This window comes from Tursiops truncatus, chromosome 2 (genome assembly GCF_011762595.2).
Source record: "Tursiops truncatus isolate mTurTru1 chromosome 2, mTurTru1.mat.Y, whole genome shotgun sequence".
Classification (NCBI taxonomy): Eukaryota; Metazoa; Chordata; class Mammalia; order Artiodactyla; family Delphinidae; genus Tursiops; species Tursiops truncatus.
This window is the reverse complement of record NC_047035.1, coordinates 162,151,396-162,169,425: the sequence shown is the minus strand read 5'-3', so window position 1 is coordinate 162,169,425 and position 18,030 is coordinate 162,151,396. Positions and strand designations below refer to the sequence as shown.

The following is an 18,030-nucleotide window of genomic DNA, read 5'->3' as shown; positions in this document are numbered from 1 at the left end:
CAAACACTTGGCTTTCATGCTTTTTGCTACTTCCGGTACACTATGAACATTTATCATTTTTATAATCAGACAAAAATATGTAAAAGGTTTTAAAAGCCCCTCAGGGCAGTTAATTTTTTTTTTTTTTGTATTCCAAGTTCCTTATTCATGTAATTGTGTCTCAATAAATATTTCAAATGAAGCATTCCATTAAAACAAAGTAGATTTTGAGAACTGTTAAGAAAACGGAATAGAGAGAATTTTTCTTTTTGTCTTGGAACACCTTGTTTCAGGAGTGTACCTTTTCCTATGTACAACATGAACAATCATCAGTGTTCATGAGGGTGAATTGCTTTTCTTTTAGAAGATACCTTTGAAAATTGTTCTCTTTTTCTCCGCGATTTGCTTCTCTGAACTCTTACCTCTTTTCCTGAGCTGAATCAGTGCCCTAATCTGACAGCTATGCGTATCTAACTGATAGCTGTTACTCCATCTGAACAATTCCATCTTAGATTCAACATGCTTGTGCCTGAGCCTATTTCCCTCTCTATCCCGACAACTCAAAATACCCTAGAATGATCTCTCTCCTCTCATTTTTGCTTCTTGTCTGCTGCCCAGCCTACATTTTTAGTGTCTCCCAACACTTTACCTTTATCAGCTTTCATAATCCTGGGTATAGGTTTTTATTTCTTACCTGGACTATTTTGCAGAAGTCTTCTGATATCCTTCTTCCTTCTATTTCAGCATATTTCACCTGCACTGCAACTAGAGTAATCTTTCTATATTTGACTTATATGTCACTCCTCTGCTTAAAACTTTGTGAGGCAGCATTTCTGATTGAATTATATTTAAAATTGTTGGCTTGGCATTTGAAAGCTGTCTTCCTTTTGCCCTTCATGTATTCCTTACTCCTAGACCTTCCCCATGCACACTGAACTCATTTCTCATGGGGGCCATAGTGTGGTCATTCTGTTATCTTTTCTCATGCTTTGTCTTCCAGCCTTCCTTTTCTCACTTATGAAAAACTGACTTACATTCATAATGTGCAGATCCAAGGCAATGTTCATGAAACTTTAGAGTCTCCCTGATATTTGTGATTTCCTTCATTCTCCGAGCTGTCACAGCACTCTGTAATTCCCTGATGACTTCAGTGTATTTTCTGATTGTTTCATCTCTACTCATGGATTAAAAGCTTCTTGAGTATAAAGGGCTAGATTTTATTGTTTTATATTTCTTATAATGCCTAACATAGTGATTTATACATAATAGTTCAAACATTGATATTTTGAATCAAATACTGAATTATTTGAAAGTAATGTATATATGAACAATATACATTTGTATTTGAAACATATCAGTGCCATTGCCTCCAAAGTATTCCTTTGGGAGATGGTAATACAACTGAAAATATAAAACAGAACTAATATAAATAAAGTTGGTCCTCTATTTTGTGTTGGTCATCTAGTGTCATTTTAAAAGAGTTATTTTTATTTTTTTCACATTTACATTCATATTTGCAGGACAACTAAAATATTATTAGTGTGAAGAATAATAAAAGTTATTATTATAACCTTGAGAGAGTATGTTAATTAAATTGAGGGTTAAGGAAAGATAGTGCTTAAGATAACTTCTTTCCCCATTTGTGATGACATGAAAACTTTATTTTCTTATATTGAGTCAAACTGCCAAGAAATTCTTGCAACAGACTGAGTGCTATGATAAATATCTGCTTTTTAGAGCTTTGGACAGTGTCATTGCTTGAAAAGCAAGCTTGAACTCCTCAAGAGATCATTGGAGAGATAAATGCTTAAAAGCTTTTCAAAGCCATACTCTTGGCTCTATCAGAATTTAATTTCCCACTGATTATGGTTCTATCGATTTTGGAACACATGGCTATGTATATACTCAGCATAGCTACATCACTGATGATTTCCCATGCCTTGGGACTACATCACTGTTTTATGTGCATATGGAATCCACTTATATTTTCTTATATGTAAGTACCTTGAATTAAATACTCTGTTTTTAGACTAGACTATGAAAATGTTCTTGTAGTTGTTTAAAGGCTAAGTCTTTTTAGTAGTTAAAAACATTTTGATGTGTGTGGAAATGGGCTTTATAAACATCCTGTACTTTATCAACCACTCAGTCATACCTGGTTAGGTTCTGACCTGTAGTCAAAATACAAAGGGTGTTTTTAAAAGTAGATTCCAGCTGTATGACATCACAGTGTTGAATGCGCAGAGTGGTTATAAATGGTGAGGCAATACATAAAATATATAGAAGATCTTGGTTCTAGTGCTGTTGCTGTTAGTTTTAAGCAAGTGCTGTACCCTTTTGATCTTCAGTTTGGGGATCCAGATAGTGTTTACTTTCTAGAGAGTTGATGAGGATGCCAGGAGATAGGATATGTAAAGGACTTACCCCAGTGTCTACTATTGAACATAGTTGACTTCTATTACTCTTTGACCAAAAAAAAAAAAAAGTGATTTGATCAAAGAATTTGTTGATGATAATGTTTTCATCTTTGAATGCTTTGTACCATGGTGATTAGTAGATAAGATAAACTTGGTAATCAGGTAATCATACAATCTAAGAACTGGAAAGGCTGGCCTCATTTTTTACATTCGAGAAAATAAAGGACCAAAGACCTCAGGTGACCCACCAGCCACCACACAGCAGGTCAGTAGCAGAGTGGGGTTTTGAACCCAGATCTTGGGACTCCTCCTCCTGAGGCACTTTCTCCTCTCTGCACACCAGAGTGGTGCTTCCAGAGCTCACCCTTTCCAAGTGATGGTTCTGTGACTACAGTTCATTCAGTGAGGAGCTAGTGGGCTTCGTATCTCTTCCGTCTGGAGTCATTCTTGCCTGGTCAGTCGTAGTGTTTTTGCCAGGCTAAAAAGTAAAGTTCTGCTATCAATTCGGTGTGGAATATGATCTCATGCATGTGTTCTGTTTTTTTAGTATAACATAAAGAACTTGAGCAGAAGCTCCATTATAACATATTTCATGAGTCAGTTATGATCTTCGTCAAATCATGGCCCAAATACAATCACTAGTCCTGTTTCTGAGATACAAACATTATAAAAGCCTGTAATATACTTTAAAAGATACATTCTTGATGGTATTTTGAAAACTATTTAGTCCTTATAAACATTCGAACCTTTGAATATTTAAACAAAGATAGTGCTGTGTTTGGCAAATTAATAAAATACTGAACTTAAGATATAATAAAAAGAACAATAAAGAACTAGTTAAAGCACAGTCTTCTTTACAAGAAAGTCTTCTGTAACTCAATCCCAGAAGATTAGATTTTATAATAAAGATAATTTACCCCTTATAGAAATGTTTGTATTTTGAGTTGGCCACAGGTGGTCTCTAAAAGGAATCTTGTAAGGTTTATTTAGAAAATCTAAAGCTATTATGATAAGTTTTTAAAAACCCATACAGATGAATATGTTAAAATAGGATTATACAATTTAGCTATTTAATCTGATTAAATGAAAATCTGAGATTTCCTTACTCATGGATGTTTGTACGAGAGAGTAATGTAAATACTACAAAGAACTGTCAAAGGAAATAACATATCTAATGATTTTAAATCCTAAAATAAGAAACCAAGTACAGCCTTGATCAAATGCACACAGAGTGATATTTCTGTAAGAAAAAAATATTTCATAGGACTATGATGATAGTGGTGTAGTATCAAAGCTTAATTAAAAATCTTGAAAAAATCAGCAAACTTTATACCTAAGTAAAATTTTGACATAAAAAAGACCCTCAGAGTGGGGAAAAAAAGACCCTCAGAGTGGGAAACTTCACTTTTTTGGACAGTTTATAATAGAAAACCTTAAAAGTAGCTACTTGATGCTTTAAAAATGTAGATTTACAAGAAATGGCTAGAGAACATTCAGTTAAAAAATTATCCATTTTGTTAAATGAAATTCTCATTTTCATCTCAGGAACGCATATGAGGCCAGTATTTCTTTTATACAATTATAATTGCTTTTAAATTTGGCGGTGAATTTTTCCTAGTATTCTAGTCTAAATCTAGAGAATTCTTCAGGTTTTTTGGTAAGTTATCTTCATCAGTTTTGTGTCAATCAGAGAAACCTTACCATAAAAGTCATTGCTATCACACTGTTTTCAATGAATGCTTAACTATATTCTGAACTGTTATGTATTGAATCCCATTAAAAGAAAACACACCAGGGCTTCCCTGGTGGCGCAGTGGTTGAGAGTCCGCCTGCCGATGCAGGGAACACGGGGTTCGTGCCCCGGTCCGGGAAGATCCCACGTGCCGCGGAGCGGCTGGGCCTGTGAGCCATGGCCACTGAGCCTGAGGGTCCGGAGCCTGTGCTCCGCAACGGGAGAGGCCACAGCAGTGAGAGGTCGGCGTACCACACACACACACAAAAAACAACAAAAGAAAACACACCAGATCTTTTTGGGTGTCAAGGCAGCTATGTAGAAAGAGCAGGCTCTATTTGGTTACAATGAAATCTGCCTCTTAAATTATTTTCCATTCCACTTCCTTCATTGCGTGTGCAATGTCTTATATGCATCTGAATTATCATTAAGAGGACCACAAACACAGACTTTATGACCTCAGTATATGATGATCAGAAGAGAAAAAGCACTGCTTAAATAAATTTGAAATCTTATTATTTAGAACGATTTCAACATGCAGGTAAGGAACAGAATAGCACTATGGCATAATGCTATATCTTGAAATGAGTATTTAAAATTTTGGGAGATTAGTTTCTTAGGTGGCCTGGTGACACTTGGTCCATTTACTAGGAGATATAGGCTTTTGTTGTTGTTACTCACAGTGCTTCTTGCGAGGTGCCGGCCCCGAACAGCTCATCCCAGCCAATTGTGCTCCACCCTCCCTCTCTCCCTCCCACCCTTCCTTCCTTTCTTTCCCTGGGAAAGATGGTTGTTAAATATTTGCTGGCTCACTACTGCTTATAAATGTACCATCAATGAATGAACAGCAGGAAAGCTTCTCAGATTAGGTTGTGTCAGGTCAGGGATGCTCATCATGCTTTCACTGTCACCTGCTTTTGCCTTTGATTCTAACTCTGGGGGAGTCTTGCTTTCGCCCATCCCAGGAACCAAATTGTGTCTATACCACAAGTACTCTTCCTTTCAAGAACCATCAGTAACGACAATTCCTTTGAAGTTGGAAATCAAAAAAGATAATAGAAAATGATAATATTGCTACCAGAAGTCAGTCAGTGAGTCAGCGTTCTGTTATTGCTCTATGGTCTAGTGGGTTTTACACGCACTGAAGTAACACGGACCTGGGTTTGAATCTCCTACTGTGAGAACTTGGGCGAGTTCACTCTGCGTCTCAGTGTCTCATCTGTGAAATGGGTGTTGGGAGGTTTAAGTAGGATTTTATATGTAAAGCCCAAGGCAAGTGCTTGGCATGTGGCAATTACCCTTTCATGCCCTCTCAGAGTACCTGGTAGGGGCCAGAAGAGGGAGCTTCTAAGAGTTCTTGACTGACGCCCTCCATTTTTTTTTTTTTTTTTTGTCTTTGCGGTACGCGGGCCTCTCACTGTTGTGGCCTCTCCCATTGCGGAAAACAGGCTCCGGAGGCGCAGGCTCAGCGGCCATGGCTCACCGGCCCAGCCGCTCCGCGGCATGTGGGATCTTCCCAGACCGGGGCACGAACTCGTGTCCCCTGCATCGGCAGGCAGACTCTCAACCACTGCGCCACCAGGGAAGCCCTGCCCTCCATTTTTATATGGAGTTATCTTTCTCCAAAATTTTCAGCAGAGTTTGTATGAGGGATAACACAAATGAAATTGAAGGCTTTGGATATCATTTTATGTAACAGTATTTTTGATTCAAACACTTCATGGCAATTGGATATTATTAAAGATCCAGGCAGTTTAAAAATAGCCATTTTGCTGGCTCCATCAAGGAAAGAAGCTGGGTCTTCTGTGGAACAGAAATAAGACGTGCTGCATTTCCCCTTAATTCCTCAAGATCTTTTCTGTTGAGTATTTGAAGATTTCAAGTTTTTAATAGAAAAGTCTCATTTCAGTAAAACACTTAGGTTCTTTAAGTGGTCCATCAGTTTCTTTATTAAAATCTCATACTTCATTGTGACATTGCCTTTCAACATGGTTTAAAAAGGACTTAACCTGGCCATATTGATGAAGAAATTGCTGGTGTGTTTTAAATTGCACAATGTGAGTCAAAAATGTGAGTTTCAGAAAAATGGGAGTATTGATGGAGGATATTTCACTATTTGGGCTTTTGTTATTTAGAGAGAAAAAGTGAATATTTATTATTCACTCATATAATTATCTATTTGTTAGATAGATAATTAATGAGTGAATATTTATCCTGAAAACTGCTGGGACTTTAAATATGTCATTCTCATTAATGAAACAAGATAGCATTTTGGAAATACACCTTTGGTGAAGTTAATTAAAACATAATTTAAGGAGTTAATTCATTATTTATAATAACAATTTAAACCCTTTAATAAAATACATTCCCATACAAAGGACTCTGATTTAGATAGTTTTGGAAACTAAAATAGATTTCAGTTTTTATTGCTTGATTATTAGGATTCTGAAATTCTCCTCTCAAGAAATTGAATTTTAAATGTATTTTTTCATATTTAAATTATATGTGATCAAAAATGAAAAAATAGCTAATGATTTCCAGTCTCACAGCATTACCATAGCGCTGCACTGTCCACTGTGGAGCCGCAATCCAATATGGCTCATCTGAATTGAGATGTGCTGTAAGTGTAAAATTAAAACACACGGGATTTCAAAGGCCTCGTATAAAAAAAAGATAAAATATCACATATGTTGAAAGATAATATTCTGGATATATTGAGTTATATAAAACATATCATTAAAATCAATTTAATCTGTTTCTTTTTTTAATGTGGCAACTAAAATATTTAAAATTACATATGTGGCTCACATTACAATTCTATTGGACAGAGCTGCTCCAGAGAATGATTTTTGAAATAGTTAAAACAACATAGATAGACTTTGCCTGGGAGATGTCACTTTATGAGCAAATCAAAAATAGGCCAAGCATATTGGGGTTATGAAGAAAAATTTTGCACATACAACTTAAGAAAAAAAAGATGGATGGAGAAAACCACCTGTAGATATAACTAGTGTACAAAAGAACAGAAAATTGATATCTACAAAATTATTTGAACATTGATTAAAAACTTTTGAAAACATGCTGCTACATTTTTGAAAATGCAGCTTTGGTTTTTTATTTATTTTTAATTAAAAAAATTGAAGTATAGCTGATTTACAATGTTGTTAGAAAATGCAGGTTTTATAAGTCCAACAAATTTATCATAGTATAAAAAATATGTATTTTTAACTGACTATACTAGTGAACATTGACTATCACATGTATATTTAGTATCTGAAATATACCGGAGATGCAAAGCCTGGTACAATACATGATATAAAGTAGATGCTCAATAAATATTTAATGAATGAATATGTGATTGAAATAGGAGAGGGTAGAGATTTTTGTTGGTGTTGTTCATTGATTATCTGAAGAGATTAAAATTAAAATAGTGCCTAGCCCATAGAATGCACACAAGAAATATTTGTGAAATGAATGAAGTTAGACACACACACATTAAATCATAAAGAAGATAAAGTCCTCAGAGAGAAATTACCACCAATATATGTTAAACTAGTTCTCACTATTCAAAGGGTACCAGTTATTTTAAAACATCACTAAATTTATAGCTGTTTTAACAATACATTTACTTTAATAATGGTCTTATTTTGATAGTATCTTATATTTTGAGTTACACATGAAGAAACTCCATGGAAACAGTTGGAACAAAACTCAGGAATTAGTGCTTCAAAAGTTCCAAACTTGCGAAGGTCAGTTGTGTTGTTTTCCTTGGCTTAACTGATATTGAAATCATGACTTCAAGATAGAAATACTTAGCGAATTTAGTAATTGGATGCTTAAGGTTCAAGTAGAAATATCGATAATGCTTATTTAGTAAAAAGTATAAAAAAATAGGTGCGTTGTTTTTGTTTTTGTTTTGCGGTATGCGGGCCTCTCACTGTTGTGGCCTCTCCCGTTGCGGAGCACAGGCTCCGGACGCGCGGGCTCAGCGGCCATGGCTCACGGGCCCAGCTGCTCCGTGGCATGTGGGATCTTCCCGGCCTGGGGCACGAACCCGTGTCCCCTGCATCGACAGGCGGACTCTCAACCACTGCACCACCAGGGAAGCCCAGTAGGTGGCGTTTTAATAAGTAAACTGTAACTGTAACATCGTAGAAGTGTGAAGTTTATATCATAAACACATTTAACATAATTTCCATTTATTTGGGAGGATATATAATACAAATATATTTCCCTTGAATATTTTTCTTCATTAGACTGATAAAATTGGGAATAATTTCTTCACTGTGAGTTTTCATAAAGTCCAGGTAAGAGGGGTATTTCAATTGGCTAATGATAAAATGAAGGGGTAAAAATTAAATTCAAGGCAAATGAAGGGAACAGAGTAGGTGTAAAGGAGATGTTTTTGCAGTTAATTGACCAGGAACTGCGTTATTCCTAAAGGTTCATGGCTCAAACCCGCTTAGGCTTACTGTGTTAGGAAAAGTGATTTCCATACATTTACTTCAGGGAGCTCTCCCTGCCGCCCTCATCTCTCCCCACTGTATGCTCCAGTGACACTGAACTCTTGGTTCCTCCAAATCTTGTCTCTGGGTCTTTGCAAATGTTCTTTGGATGTCTTCCCTACACCCCGTTTCTTTGCCTAATTCCAGCTTAAATATTCTCTCTAGAGGGAGATCTGCCCATTCCTTGGTTTCTGCTAAATCTTCTTGTTATGAGCTCATGTAACTCCCTACTTGCATTTTAGAGACATTGTTAAACTTTCTCCAAAAAGGGCTGAATTTGTTGAGTTTCACATATGTTTACATAAGTTATTGTTCTAATGGCTGTTTCCAAGATGCTCTTCAACTCCAAAGCCTTTCCCTTTTTCCTTGACTATAAGAACTTCCTCATTATTTCCAGATTTTAATATATGATTCTTCCCGTCTGGAAACATGAGAGAAACAGCTTTTCTCCATAAATGACTAGGAAATTATCCACTGCGTTTTCATAAAATTCATAAATCATGTAAGCAGGACATGTTATGAATTAATTGGTGGGACATCTATCTCGGAAGGGTTAAAGAATTGCCAACACTGATCAAGCCTGCTCTCTCTGGCTGTTGATATGGTGTTGACAGCCAAGCAAAGAGCTTCTTCAATAAATCCACTCTCATATTCAAGTTTTTCCAGATGTGAGAAGTAATTAAGTCTTTGCATTTATTGAAGCCTTGTACGCTTTTCAAGAGGGAACTGGCAGCTGTGATGAATTAACTCTGCCTGAGTGCATGTGTGTGTTGTGTGTGTGTTTTGCGTGTGAATGTACATATATACAAGCACACGTGGCATTTGCCAATAGTCAAATGAGATCAGACCTTTAAAAAAACAAAACAAAACAAAACAAAAAGCTAATTTTCATAAATACCAAAAATTTTTACAGCTATATCTCACAATTTAGAGACTAGGGCTTTATCCAGTAATACCTTCTCAATTTCTGCTTTTGCTGAATGTTAAAGAGAAGAAATGAAATCATTTGCATCTGTTAAAGGATTTTCTTAAGAAAAGGTGAAATCATGATACTAGTAAAGCATAAAAGGAGCACATTTCAAAGATTTTAACTCATTACTTAAAGAGGCCACCAATAAGATGTTACAGTTGGTTCAAGGGTGAATTTGAAGGACCAAACGTAAATGAGTAATAAGGAATTTGGAATTGAATTTACAGATAGATACAAATGGGTCTATCAACAAGCCAATAATCAATTGCTTTTCCCCAGGACACAATTAATTTGCATTTGTATGGCTAAAGCATCATTAGCATTGTTACCAGTTTTCAACAATTTAAGGTGTGGTAAAGTAGTTCAAAGACAGTGAAAGGCCAAGTTAGCCAGAAGGTAACACTAGTTAAGACATGGTGTAATTTTTTGTGTGTGTCAGTTTCAAAGTCTTTCACAATTTTTCCTGACACATCTCACACAGAACTTCAGGAAAGGGATACTTTTTGGGATAGCCAAGCTGTTTTTTCATGCTTGACCCTTTGGTTCTGATTGCAAGCCATTCAAGAGGCCATTCAAACCTTGGGCTTCTCTCAGTGGGAAGGATTGCGGAAGTGTTTATGGTTTTAGTTTTGTGGTTATTAAATTGGAACAAATATCTCAAGTAAGCAGCAAATTAAATCAAAGTCTTTCAGTTCACTTGGTGGTTATGTTAATGTAGACTCTGAGTAAGAGGACTTATTTTTTCCTGTCAATATGCTTAGAAGAATAGGTATTTTACATTTTGGCATCCCAACCTGAAAATTGTTGAGCCAATTTTTGGTTTCTTGTTCTTCTCCAACACCAGTCTAGATGTGCGGCTTTCATTTGTCAGTAGGATCTGTATTTGTGAAAATAGGAGTATGAATATAGAAAAACACTAATAAATCTTATTTTAATGGCAAAATTGATTATGGTGACAGTTATTCAGGTTGTTTTGTATTCTTTTGATTTCTAATTAACAAACAGTAGTGGAATAGCCATTAGGAAGGAGAAGATAGGCTAAATGAATGTTAATTGTAAAAATAGATTGGGCTAATAATAAGCAGAACTCTTCTCTTTTATAAAGAAGACAAAATGCCCTAGAGAGCTTACATGTCTTGTTTTAAAAAAAATTTTCTCTCCCTCATCTATTAGTAAAGTTCTCTTTTGGATAGATGCCAAACGATGAAGAAATACATGAGGCAAAAGTAAAATAACCAGGAATTTAACTGAGAAGCAGGAACCTTTTGGGGATAGTCATAAAAGAAACCCAGGCAACTAAAAATGAGTACATGAAAAGACTGCCAAGGCAGGCAGACAAGTCAGATGAACTAATTTCTCTCTCATCTACCATTTAGGGGGAATATATATATATATTTTTATAAATGTATTTATTTATTTTTGGCTGTGTTGGGTCTTCCGTTTCTGTGCGAGGGCTTTCTCCAGTTGAGGCCAGCGGGGGCCACTCTTCATCGAGGTGCGCGGGTCTCTCACTGTCACGGCCTCTCCCGTTGTGGGGCACAAGCTCCAGACGCGCAGGCTCAGTAGTTGTGGCTCACGGGCTTAGTTGCTCCGCGGCATGTGGGATCTTCCCAGACCAGAGCTCGAACTCGCGTCCCCTGCATTGGCAGGCAGATTCTTAACCACTGTGCCACCAGGGAAGCCCTAGGGGGAATATTTTTTAACAGGAAATGTTGAATTAATTTTCAAAGTGGAAATATTCAGTTTATCTCTGTAAATGTTCCTTCACACAGAGCTGTATCTCAATCTATTTCAGTTGTTTAATATGGATTTTCATTTGCAAGTCACTTCATCACCATGTTGGGGAAGAACACATTTTCTATCACTGTAGAGAAAAGAAAGGAGAAAGAAGTGAAATAAGTATGAAACATTTCTCAAAATCCAAGAGATTCTTGTTGTATGTGACCTTAAGAACGTGAAGACAGTCGAGCACTGCATGGCTTGTGATGGTGGTATAGACTTGTTTCTTTGGCCAGGGGCTGTGTCCCCAGAGACCTGAATGACCCGACCCCCCCCCCCAGGACCTGGCAGTTGTTACAGAAATATATTTGGTTACACATAAACATCAAACTATAAAAAGGTGGAAGACTTCTCTATTACAAATACACAAGTTAGCTCTTATCTTTGGGCTTTTATGCTGCATGAGGCCCTCCTGGGCTTTATATATATATATATATATATATATATTTTTTTTTTTTTTGCGGTACTCGGGCCTCTCACTGTTGTGGCCTCTCCCGTTGCGGAGCACAGGCTCCGGACGCCAAGGCTCAGCGGCCATGGCTCGGGGGCCCAGCCGCTCCACGGCATGTGGGATCTTCCCGGACCGGGGCATGAACCTGTAGTCCCCTGCATCAGCAGGCGGACTCTCAACCACTGCGCCACCAGGGAAGCCCTGATGTGGACCATTTTTAAAGCCTTTATTGAATTTGTTACAATATTGCTTCGTTTTATGTTTTGGTTTTTTGGCCCCGAGGCATGTGGGATCTTAGCTCCCCCACCAGGGATCAAACCCCCACCCCCTGCATTGGAAGGCGAAGTCTTAATCACTGGGCAGGCAGGGAAGTCCCCCTACTGGCCTTTAAAAACATATTGATGGTATAGAATTTACCCTTTCAAATGAGGAGATCCTTTCATACCAAGTACTTTCCCTGGAACTGTGTACCTTTATTTGATAGTTGAAAACTCTTTTGTTTGTAAGGGGCTTTCCTATTTTTTAGGTGCTTTCCTTGTATTAACTTCTGGCAATTCAGTTTTTCTGCTTAACGATGGCGAATTAGAGGCATAGAGGGATTAAATAATTTCCCCTAGAGAATGTGGGTGAGCCAGACCTGGAAGTAGGGAGTCTAGCTGTAGATAATGTGATTCCCACCTTGGTCTCATTCTCAACCAGGGCATGGGTAGAGTGCGAAAGTAAAAAATAGACAACATAAATGAAATGCTCAGTAAGTGAAAGGGATTAGCAACTACACAGATATTCCCTTTTGGGGTGCCCCAAGATGCAAATATGTATTAAAGTACAACATTTAACATGGTTTTAAAAAAAAAGAGGATAATGGGGGAATTTTGAAACATGATAGCTATCCATGAACACTTTCTTCATATTCCCCAAGTTACATTTTGGAGCTATTGACAAGAGAGCGTTGCTGTAATTAAGTTCAGGGCTTAAAATATTTTAGAGAAAACTTTATGTGAATTTTATATTATACCTACAGGTGAAAAGAAAAAAGATGTATTCAATCAAAAGTAATAATGTATCTAGCTTGCCAAACACTCCATTAAGGAGTTCCTCCAGCAAATCTTGAGTGATGGTTTTTTAAAACAATTCCTATCTCATTTTAGCACAAAGTATATTTTACTCACCATTGCATCTCTAATACCCAGCACAGTGCCTGGCATAACTACCCACGTTTCTTCGAATGAATGAACGTAGGGCTCTAGTTAAATTCTGGTCCTAGTGCTCCCCTGAGTAACTTTGTGAATAAGACAAATCATTAATTTCTCTTGACCTCAATTTTGTCCTCTGTGAAAGAGAGGGCTTTAGTAGGATTGATTCCTTAAGGACCCCTGTAGCTTTAAAATTCTGATTCTAAAATCTCAAATGGAAAATGCGTGTTCACATTGTATATGGTGTTTGTTTTTGCTTTCAAAACTTGTGTGCATAATCTCAACAGATCACTTTCTTCCAGCACAGTGGAGAGACAATAAGAATTTATTGTATGGTGGGAAATGAGAAAAATAGCAGCCACTGAAGTCTGACGCAGGTAATTCACTGTGGGGAATAGATGTCACCATGGGCATCGCAGGTATTGTCACCTCAGACACTAGCCAGGCAGTGCATCTTAGGCAGCTCTGTCAAGATTTTCTCCCTGCGCTTTTAGAAGTTTGCGAGAAAAACTTATAGAAAGTGCTCTTTTCCCCATTTCCCAATAAAGATAATGTAATAGAGCTTCTATGGAATATTAGAAGAGTCTTTTGGCAGAGGACTTGAGGGAAACAAGCAGAGTCTACACATTCTGCTCCTTTATGGAACGAATATCATGTACAGAGAGTTTCCTTGTAGAATTCTCTACATAGGCATGACAGGACTACGATTTTAAAGTTAAGGTTTCCAATTTCAGCACCCTCGGGGCATTTCTTCTTGGCATTTTGCCGGTAAGCAGGATATGTGATGCCATTAAGTTAGCCTGTATTAAAAGTCATTTTGGGCTTCCCTGGTGGTGCAGTGGTTGAGAGTCCGCCTGCCGATGCAGGGGACGCGGGTTCATGCCCCGGTCCGGGAGGATCCCACATGCCGCGGAGCGGCTGGGCCCGTGAGCCATGGCCGTTGAGCCTGCGCGTCCGGAGCCTGTGCTCCGCAACGGGAGAGGAGAGGCCGCAACAGTGAGAGGCCCGCGTACCGCAAAAAAAAAAAAAAAGTCATTTCATGAAACAGTCAACTACTCTTATAGAATACCACGTTGTTTCAGAATAAAACAATGTTTGCCCAAGTAATATTTCACAGAAGAATGTTAGTTTTCTAGAGTATCAGATGTCAATAAAAAAATAGGTAAGTAGGTAGGTAGGTAAGTAGGTAGGTAGATAGGTTAGATTAGATGAGATGAATAGGTTTCATATTTGGGAAATGCTGGGTTAAGCAAACTTAATAGTTTTCTTGGTTGTGGGTCTTCTTAGAGCTTCTAATGTGTCATTGTGCCATGTGGATCTCTAAGTGGCAGGGGGAGAGATTAGTATATGGGTTTCCCCAAACATGTTCGTTGAAGAAACCCCCTTTTCCCCTCCGAGTATTCTGTGGAACTTTAGCTTCATAGAACACAATTTGAGAAATAATCTATGCATGATGACTGTATAGAATTTTTTTCTTTTTGGAATTTTTAGGCAAGGCCAAGGTAATTTTAAAAATTTAAAACTAAATATGATATTAAGAGAAAACAGTATTACTTGTCTACCTAGAATGATGTTTGTTTTTTTTAAAAAAAACTTGCTTTTTAATTAATTAATTAATTAATTTTTGGCTGTGTTGGGTCTTCGTTTCTGTGCGAGGGCTTTCTCTAGTTGCAGCAAGCGGGGGCCACCCTTCATTGCAGTGCGTGGGCCTCTCACTATAGAATGATGTATTTTTTGATTAAAGTTATATTTTATATCATTAGTTTCATTGTCTACCTAGAATGATGTATTTTTTGATTAAAGTTATATTTTATATCATTAGTTTCATTATTCACCTTAGGGTATTTTTTTATTATGTCCCACATTAATATGCTATGGCTTTATAAATATTAATTTATCCTAGGATTTAAATAACCAAATTTGATAAATTGAGCTGTATAGTCTTAGAATTACCTCAATTGACATTAAAGGATTAGTTTTGAGAAATATATTTTAAATTATATAACATATACCACATTATAAATATTGCTATAATTTATTTTTCCAAACATTTCCAAGCATGTATTACACATTGTGAAATATACAAGTAACTAGTGGATTTGTAAAAATTGACACAGTGGGCAGAATTGAAAAAGGGTAATTATTATTTTTTGAAACAATGTTTCTAGGTTTCTTAAATGATATATCAGCTTATGTTAACTGCAGCTTCTCATGTTTAATGATGTTTACAATTAAAATAATACAATAGCAATATAAGATTAACAGTCATAATTAACTCAGAATAGATTCTTTGAAGTGGTTCAAAGGGTTTTTCATAATAAATTACTAGCCTTTAATCAGTTAATATAAAGTATTTTTTTTTAGACTGGAGAAGTACATGTATGTCTCATAAAAAATTTAATTTAGGTTAATGAAATGAGTTTGAATGATCCAGATTCACCATACCGAATCCGGGATATGTCTGACATTCCAGTGAAAGCTTTATTTAGATGGAGTTGAGGAATCTTTGAGATAATAGGCTTTGCACTCTGCTATCTTGAGTGTTACAGCTGAGTGGTTCACCCAGAATCTTTAAGTCTTTTTCAAACGATTTTATGAATGAATTGAATTCATGAAATATTAATAAGTTGTCTGTTTTGGATTTCTTAACCAGTTTAGAGAACGTTGACTTTAAACGTTCTCAAAATTGAATTTTGCCTGTTAAAATATTATTTCTGCTTATGAGGCTAGCTCTGGCCGGCCTCAGTGACGCTGCGCCATCCACTCACACCCGCTGTGATAAGGAGGATGAAGTGTGAGCTAAATAGGGAGGAGGCCTGGGCACGGTCATTTTTGCCAGAACACAGAAACGCCAAGACCTCAAGGTGCCGTAGTATAGAAAAAGGTGCTGCACTAGTGGATTTAAAAAAAATATATATACACACACACACACACACACACACACACACACACACACACACACACACATATAGAAGGAGTAGAAATGAGGGTCCCTGTATTTGAGGATGTAAAAGATGAAACTCAAGAAGAAAAAACAGGAGAAGAAGAAAATGAAGAAGACAAGGTGGGTGAGAAGGCATTGCTGAAGAACGGCATTTGTTCCTCGAGGTCGATGATTAGAAAAATGTTCTCTTTTCTTTTTTTTTGTCTGGACAGGTGTTCTTTAAGCCTGTTATTGAAGACCTGAGCATGGAATTGGCCAGAAAATGCACCGAACTCATTAGTGATGTAAGTGGCTTAAGTAACTTTTGCCTGATTTTGCATGGCACGTGTGCCACTATTATGTCATAGAATCAGAGAGCTGAGGGGAAAACCTTGAAATCATTTATTTAAAACACTGTGATTTTCCAGATCATGGAAATAAGTCCAGATATTTTAGGTGATTTTCCCAAGGTCTCCCAGACAGAGAATTTCTGTGGGGACAGGTCTCCGTGTTGTTAAGCCAGAATCTTGTCCCTTCTTGAATTTCAGTGTCACTCTGTCATGAAATCATAAAGCATCGAATTTCAGAACATACTCCATTCAGAACCCAAAGCTTTTTTACAATTTGTATAATGATGTAATTTGTTTTGAGAGGATCTCTATCTAAATGAATGATTTTTAGCATTTTGGGGAACTTTTTTGGAATCTGATGAATTCAGTAGTTTTCCAAACCAGAATCATGCATATACCTGCATATAACACTTATTAACAATTTAGGATTCACGGATTACTGAACTGTGTGTTGAGAGCCCTGAACTATATGATGATGATGGATATTAGTGAAAGGAGCATTTTTGTTGTGACTTTTTTCGTTAACTGGGATCGGTTTATGTTATATTTCAAGGGAATCCTAGAATTATGGAATTAATTCATATGTATATATCTCTATATTTATCTGTCTACCTGTCTATCTATAGTAAATATGTAAACTAGAATTACAGAAGCACAGGGAAATGTGTTCTTCACTCGGGATGAGAGCTTAGATGATCCTCATTGGAACAGTTGTAGGAAAGTCTCTGGTACACAGGAAAGATGGCTCGTGAAGCGGGAACGGGTGCCTGTCTTATTTAGAGAGGGGAACAGAGAACTGGTTGTTTCTGTTGTTGTTAAGCAAAGTGATCAGAATATTTTACAAACATTTGTTTGTGGAGGAAGTCAATCCTGGGCCTTACGGTCATGTGCCGGTCTGTTCTCCAAAGTCAACCTGCCTGAGTCAGTTTCACAGTAACTCTGGGCAGGCTGGCTGGGCTCAGTTCCTCAAGGGCAGCATTTCTAATAGTAAGATTAAGAAATCGTAACACATCTGAAGTGTTTAGTAAATTGTCTGGAACATTGTGAGTACTCAAGAGATGTTAGCTGTTATTAACTACTGCCTCTGTAAATTAATTTTGTATCTGTCCAGTCACATTTTATATATGATTCTGTATTCCCTTCTGGTTAGTCAGAAAGAGCCAGAGGATGGTGGGAATCAGACCCCTTCCTGTATACTTGACATGCAATGTAACCAAATTTTAAATTGAGTATTTCTTTGTGCCATTGCTTAATAATAGTCACAAGCTAATGTATGTAAAAGTTCTTTGTAAACTCTAATAATAATGAAATGATAATGACAACAACGATAATAATATCAGCAACAGTTAAGATTTATTGAGTACTATGTGCCAGGCGTTGCAACTTGTGAGATAGATTCTCTTGTTTTCCCATTTTAGAGGTGAAGAAGAGAAGGCTCAGAGAGGTTAAGTAACCTCCTTGGGTCACACAGTTAAGCAGTGGGGAGTAGAACCTGAACACAAAGTCCTCCCTCTTAGCCAGTTTGCCATGTTCTCTCTCACTGTAGCTTTCATGCAGTTTACCTTAGCTTTATCATTATGTATTACACAAATATTAGTGATAGTAATGCGACCATTTAAAACCTTAAGTTCCATAACTCTGGAGATAGCACCTCTTCTGGTGTTGTTATGTTTTGTTTGAAGTGTATTTGTGGCTGAGCTAAATTATATAAACCATTAAACTAAAGTGGCA

At 37.0% G+C, this 18,030-nt stretch overlaps 2 protein-coding genes across 7 annotated transcripts in view; both read left to right on the top strand.

The window, feature by feature from the left end:
- LOC101333922 (nebulette) overlaps window positions 1-18,030 on the top strand; it is a 152,663-nt gene that overhangs the window by 27,647 nt on the left and 106,986 nt on the right. The window contains exons 2-3 of one of the 3 annotated variants that reach the window (XM_073801629.1): window positions 13,334-13,403; window positions 16,183-16,254. In XM_073801629.1, the coding sequence (XP_073657730.1) occupies window positions 16,216-16,254 (39 nt within the window). In that variant the 5' untranslated portion in view covers window positions 13,334-13,403; window positions 16,183-16,215. Of the gene's footprint in view, window positions 1-13,333; window positions 13,404-15,994; window positions 16,091-16,182; window positions 16,255-18,030 lie in introns of those variants that run through there. The other 2 variants (XM_073801631.1, XM_073801630.1) reach the window with 2 other exon arrangements.
- LOC141275672 (LIM zinc-binding domain-containing Nebulette-like) overlaps window positions 1-18,030 on the top strand; it is a 237,148-nt gene that overhangs the window by 212,914 nt on the left and 6,204 nt on the right. The window contains exon 7 of one of the 4 annotated variants that reach the window (XM_073801635.1): window positions 13,329-13,403. The exons of 1 other annotated variant lie outside the window; for it this stretch is intronic. The gene's annotated coding sequence lies outside the window, so the exon portion shown is untranslated. Of the gene's footprint in view, window positions 1-13,313; window positions 13,404-18,030 lie in introns of those variants that run through there. 2 more of the 4 variants (XM_073801636.1, XM_073801637.1) reach the window with 2 other exon arrangements.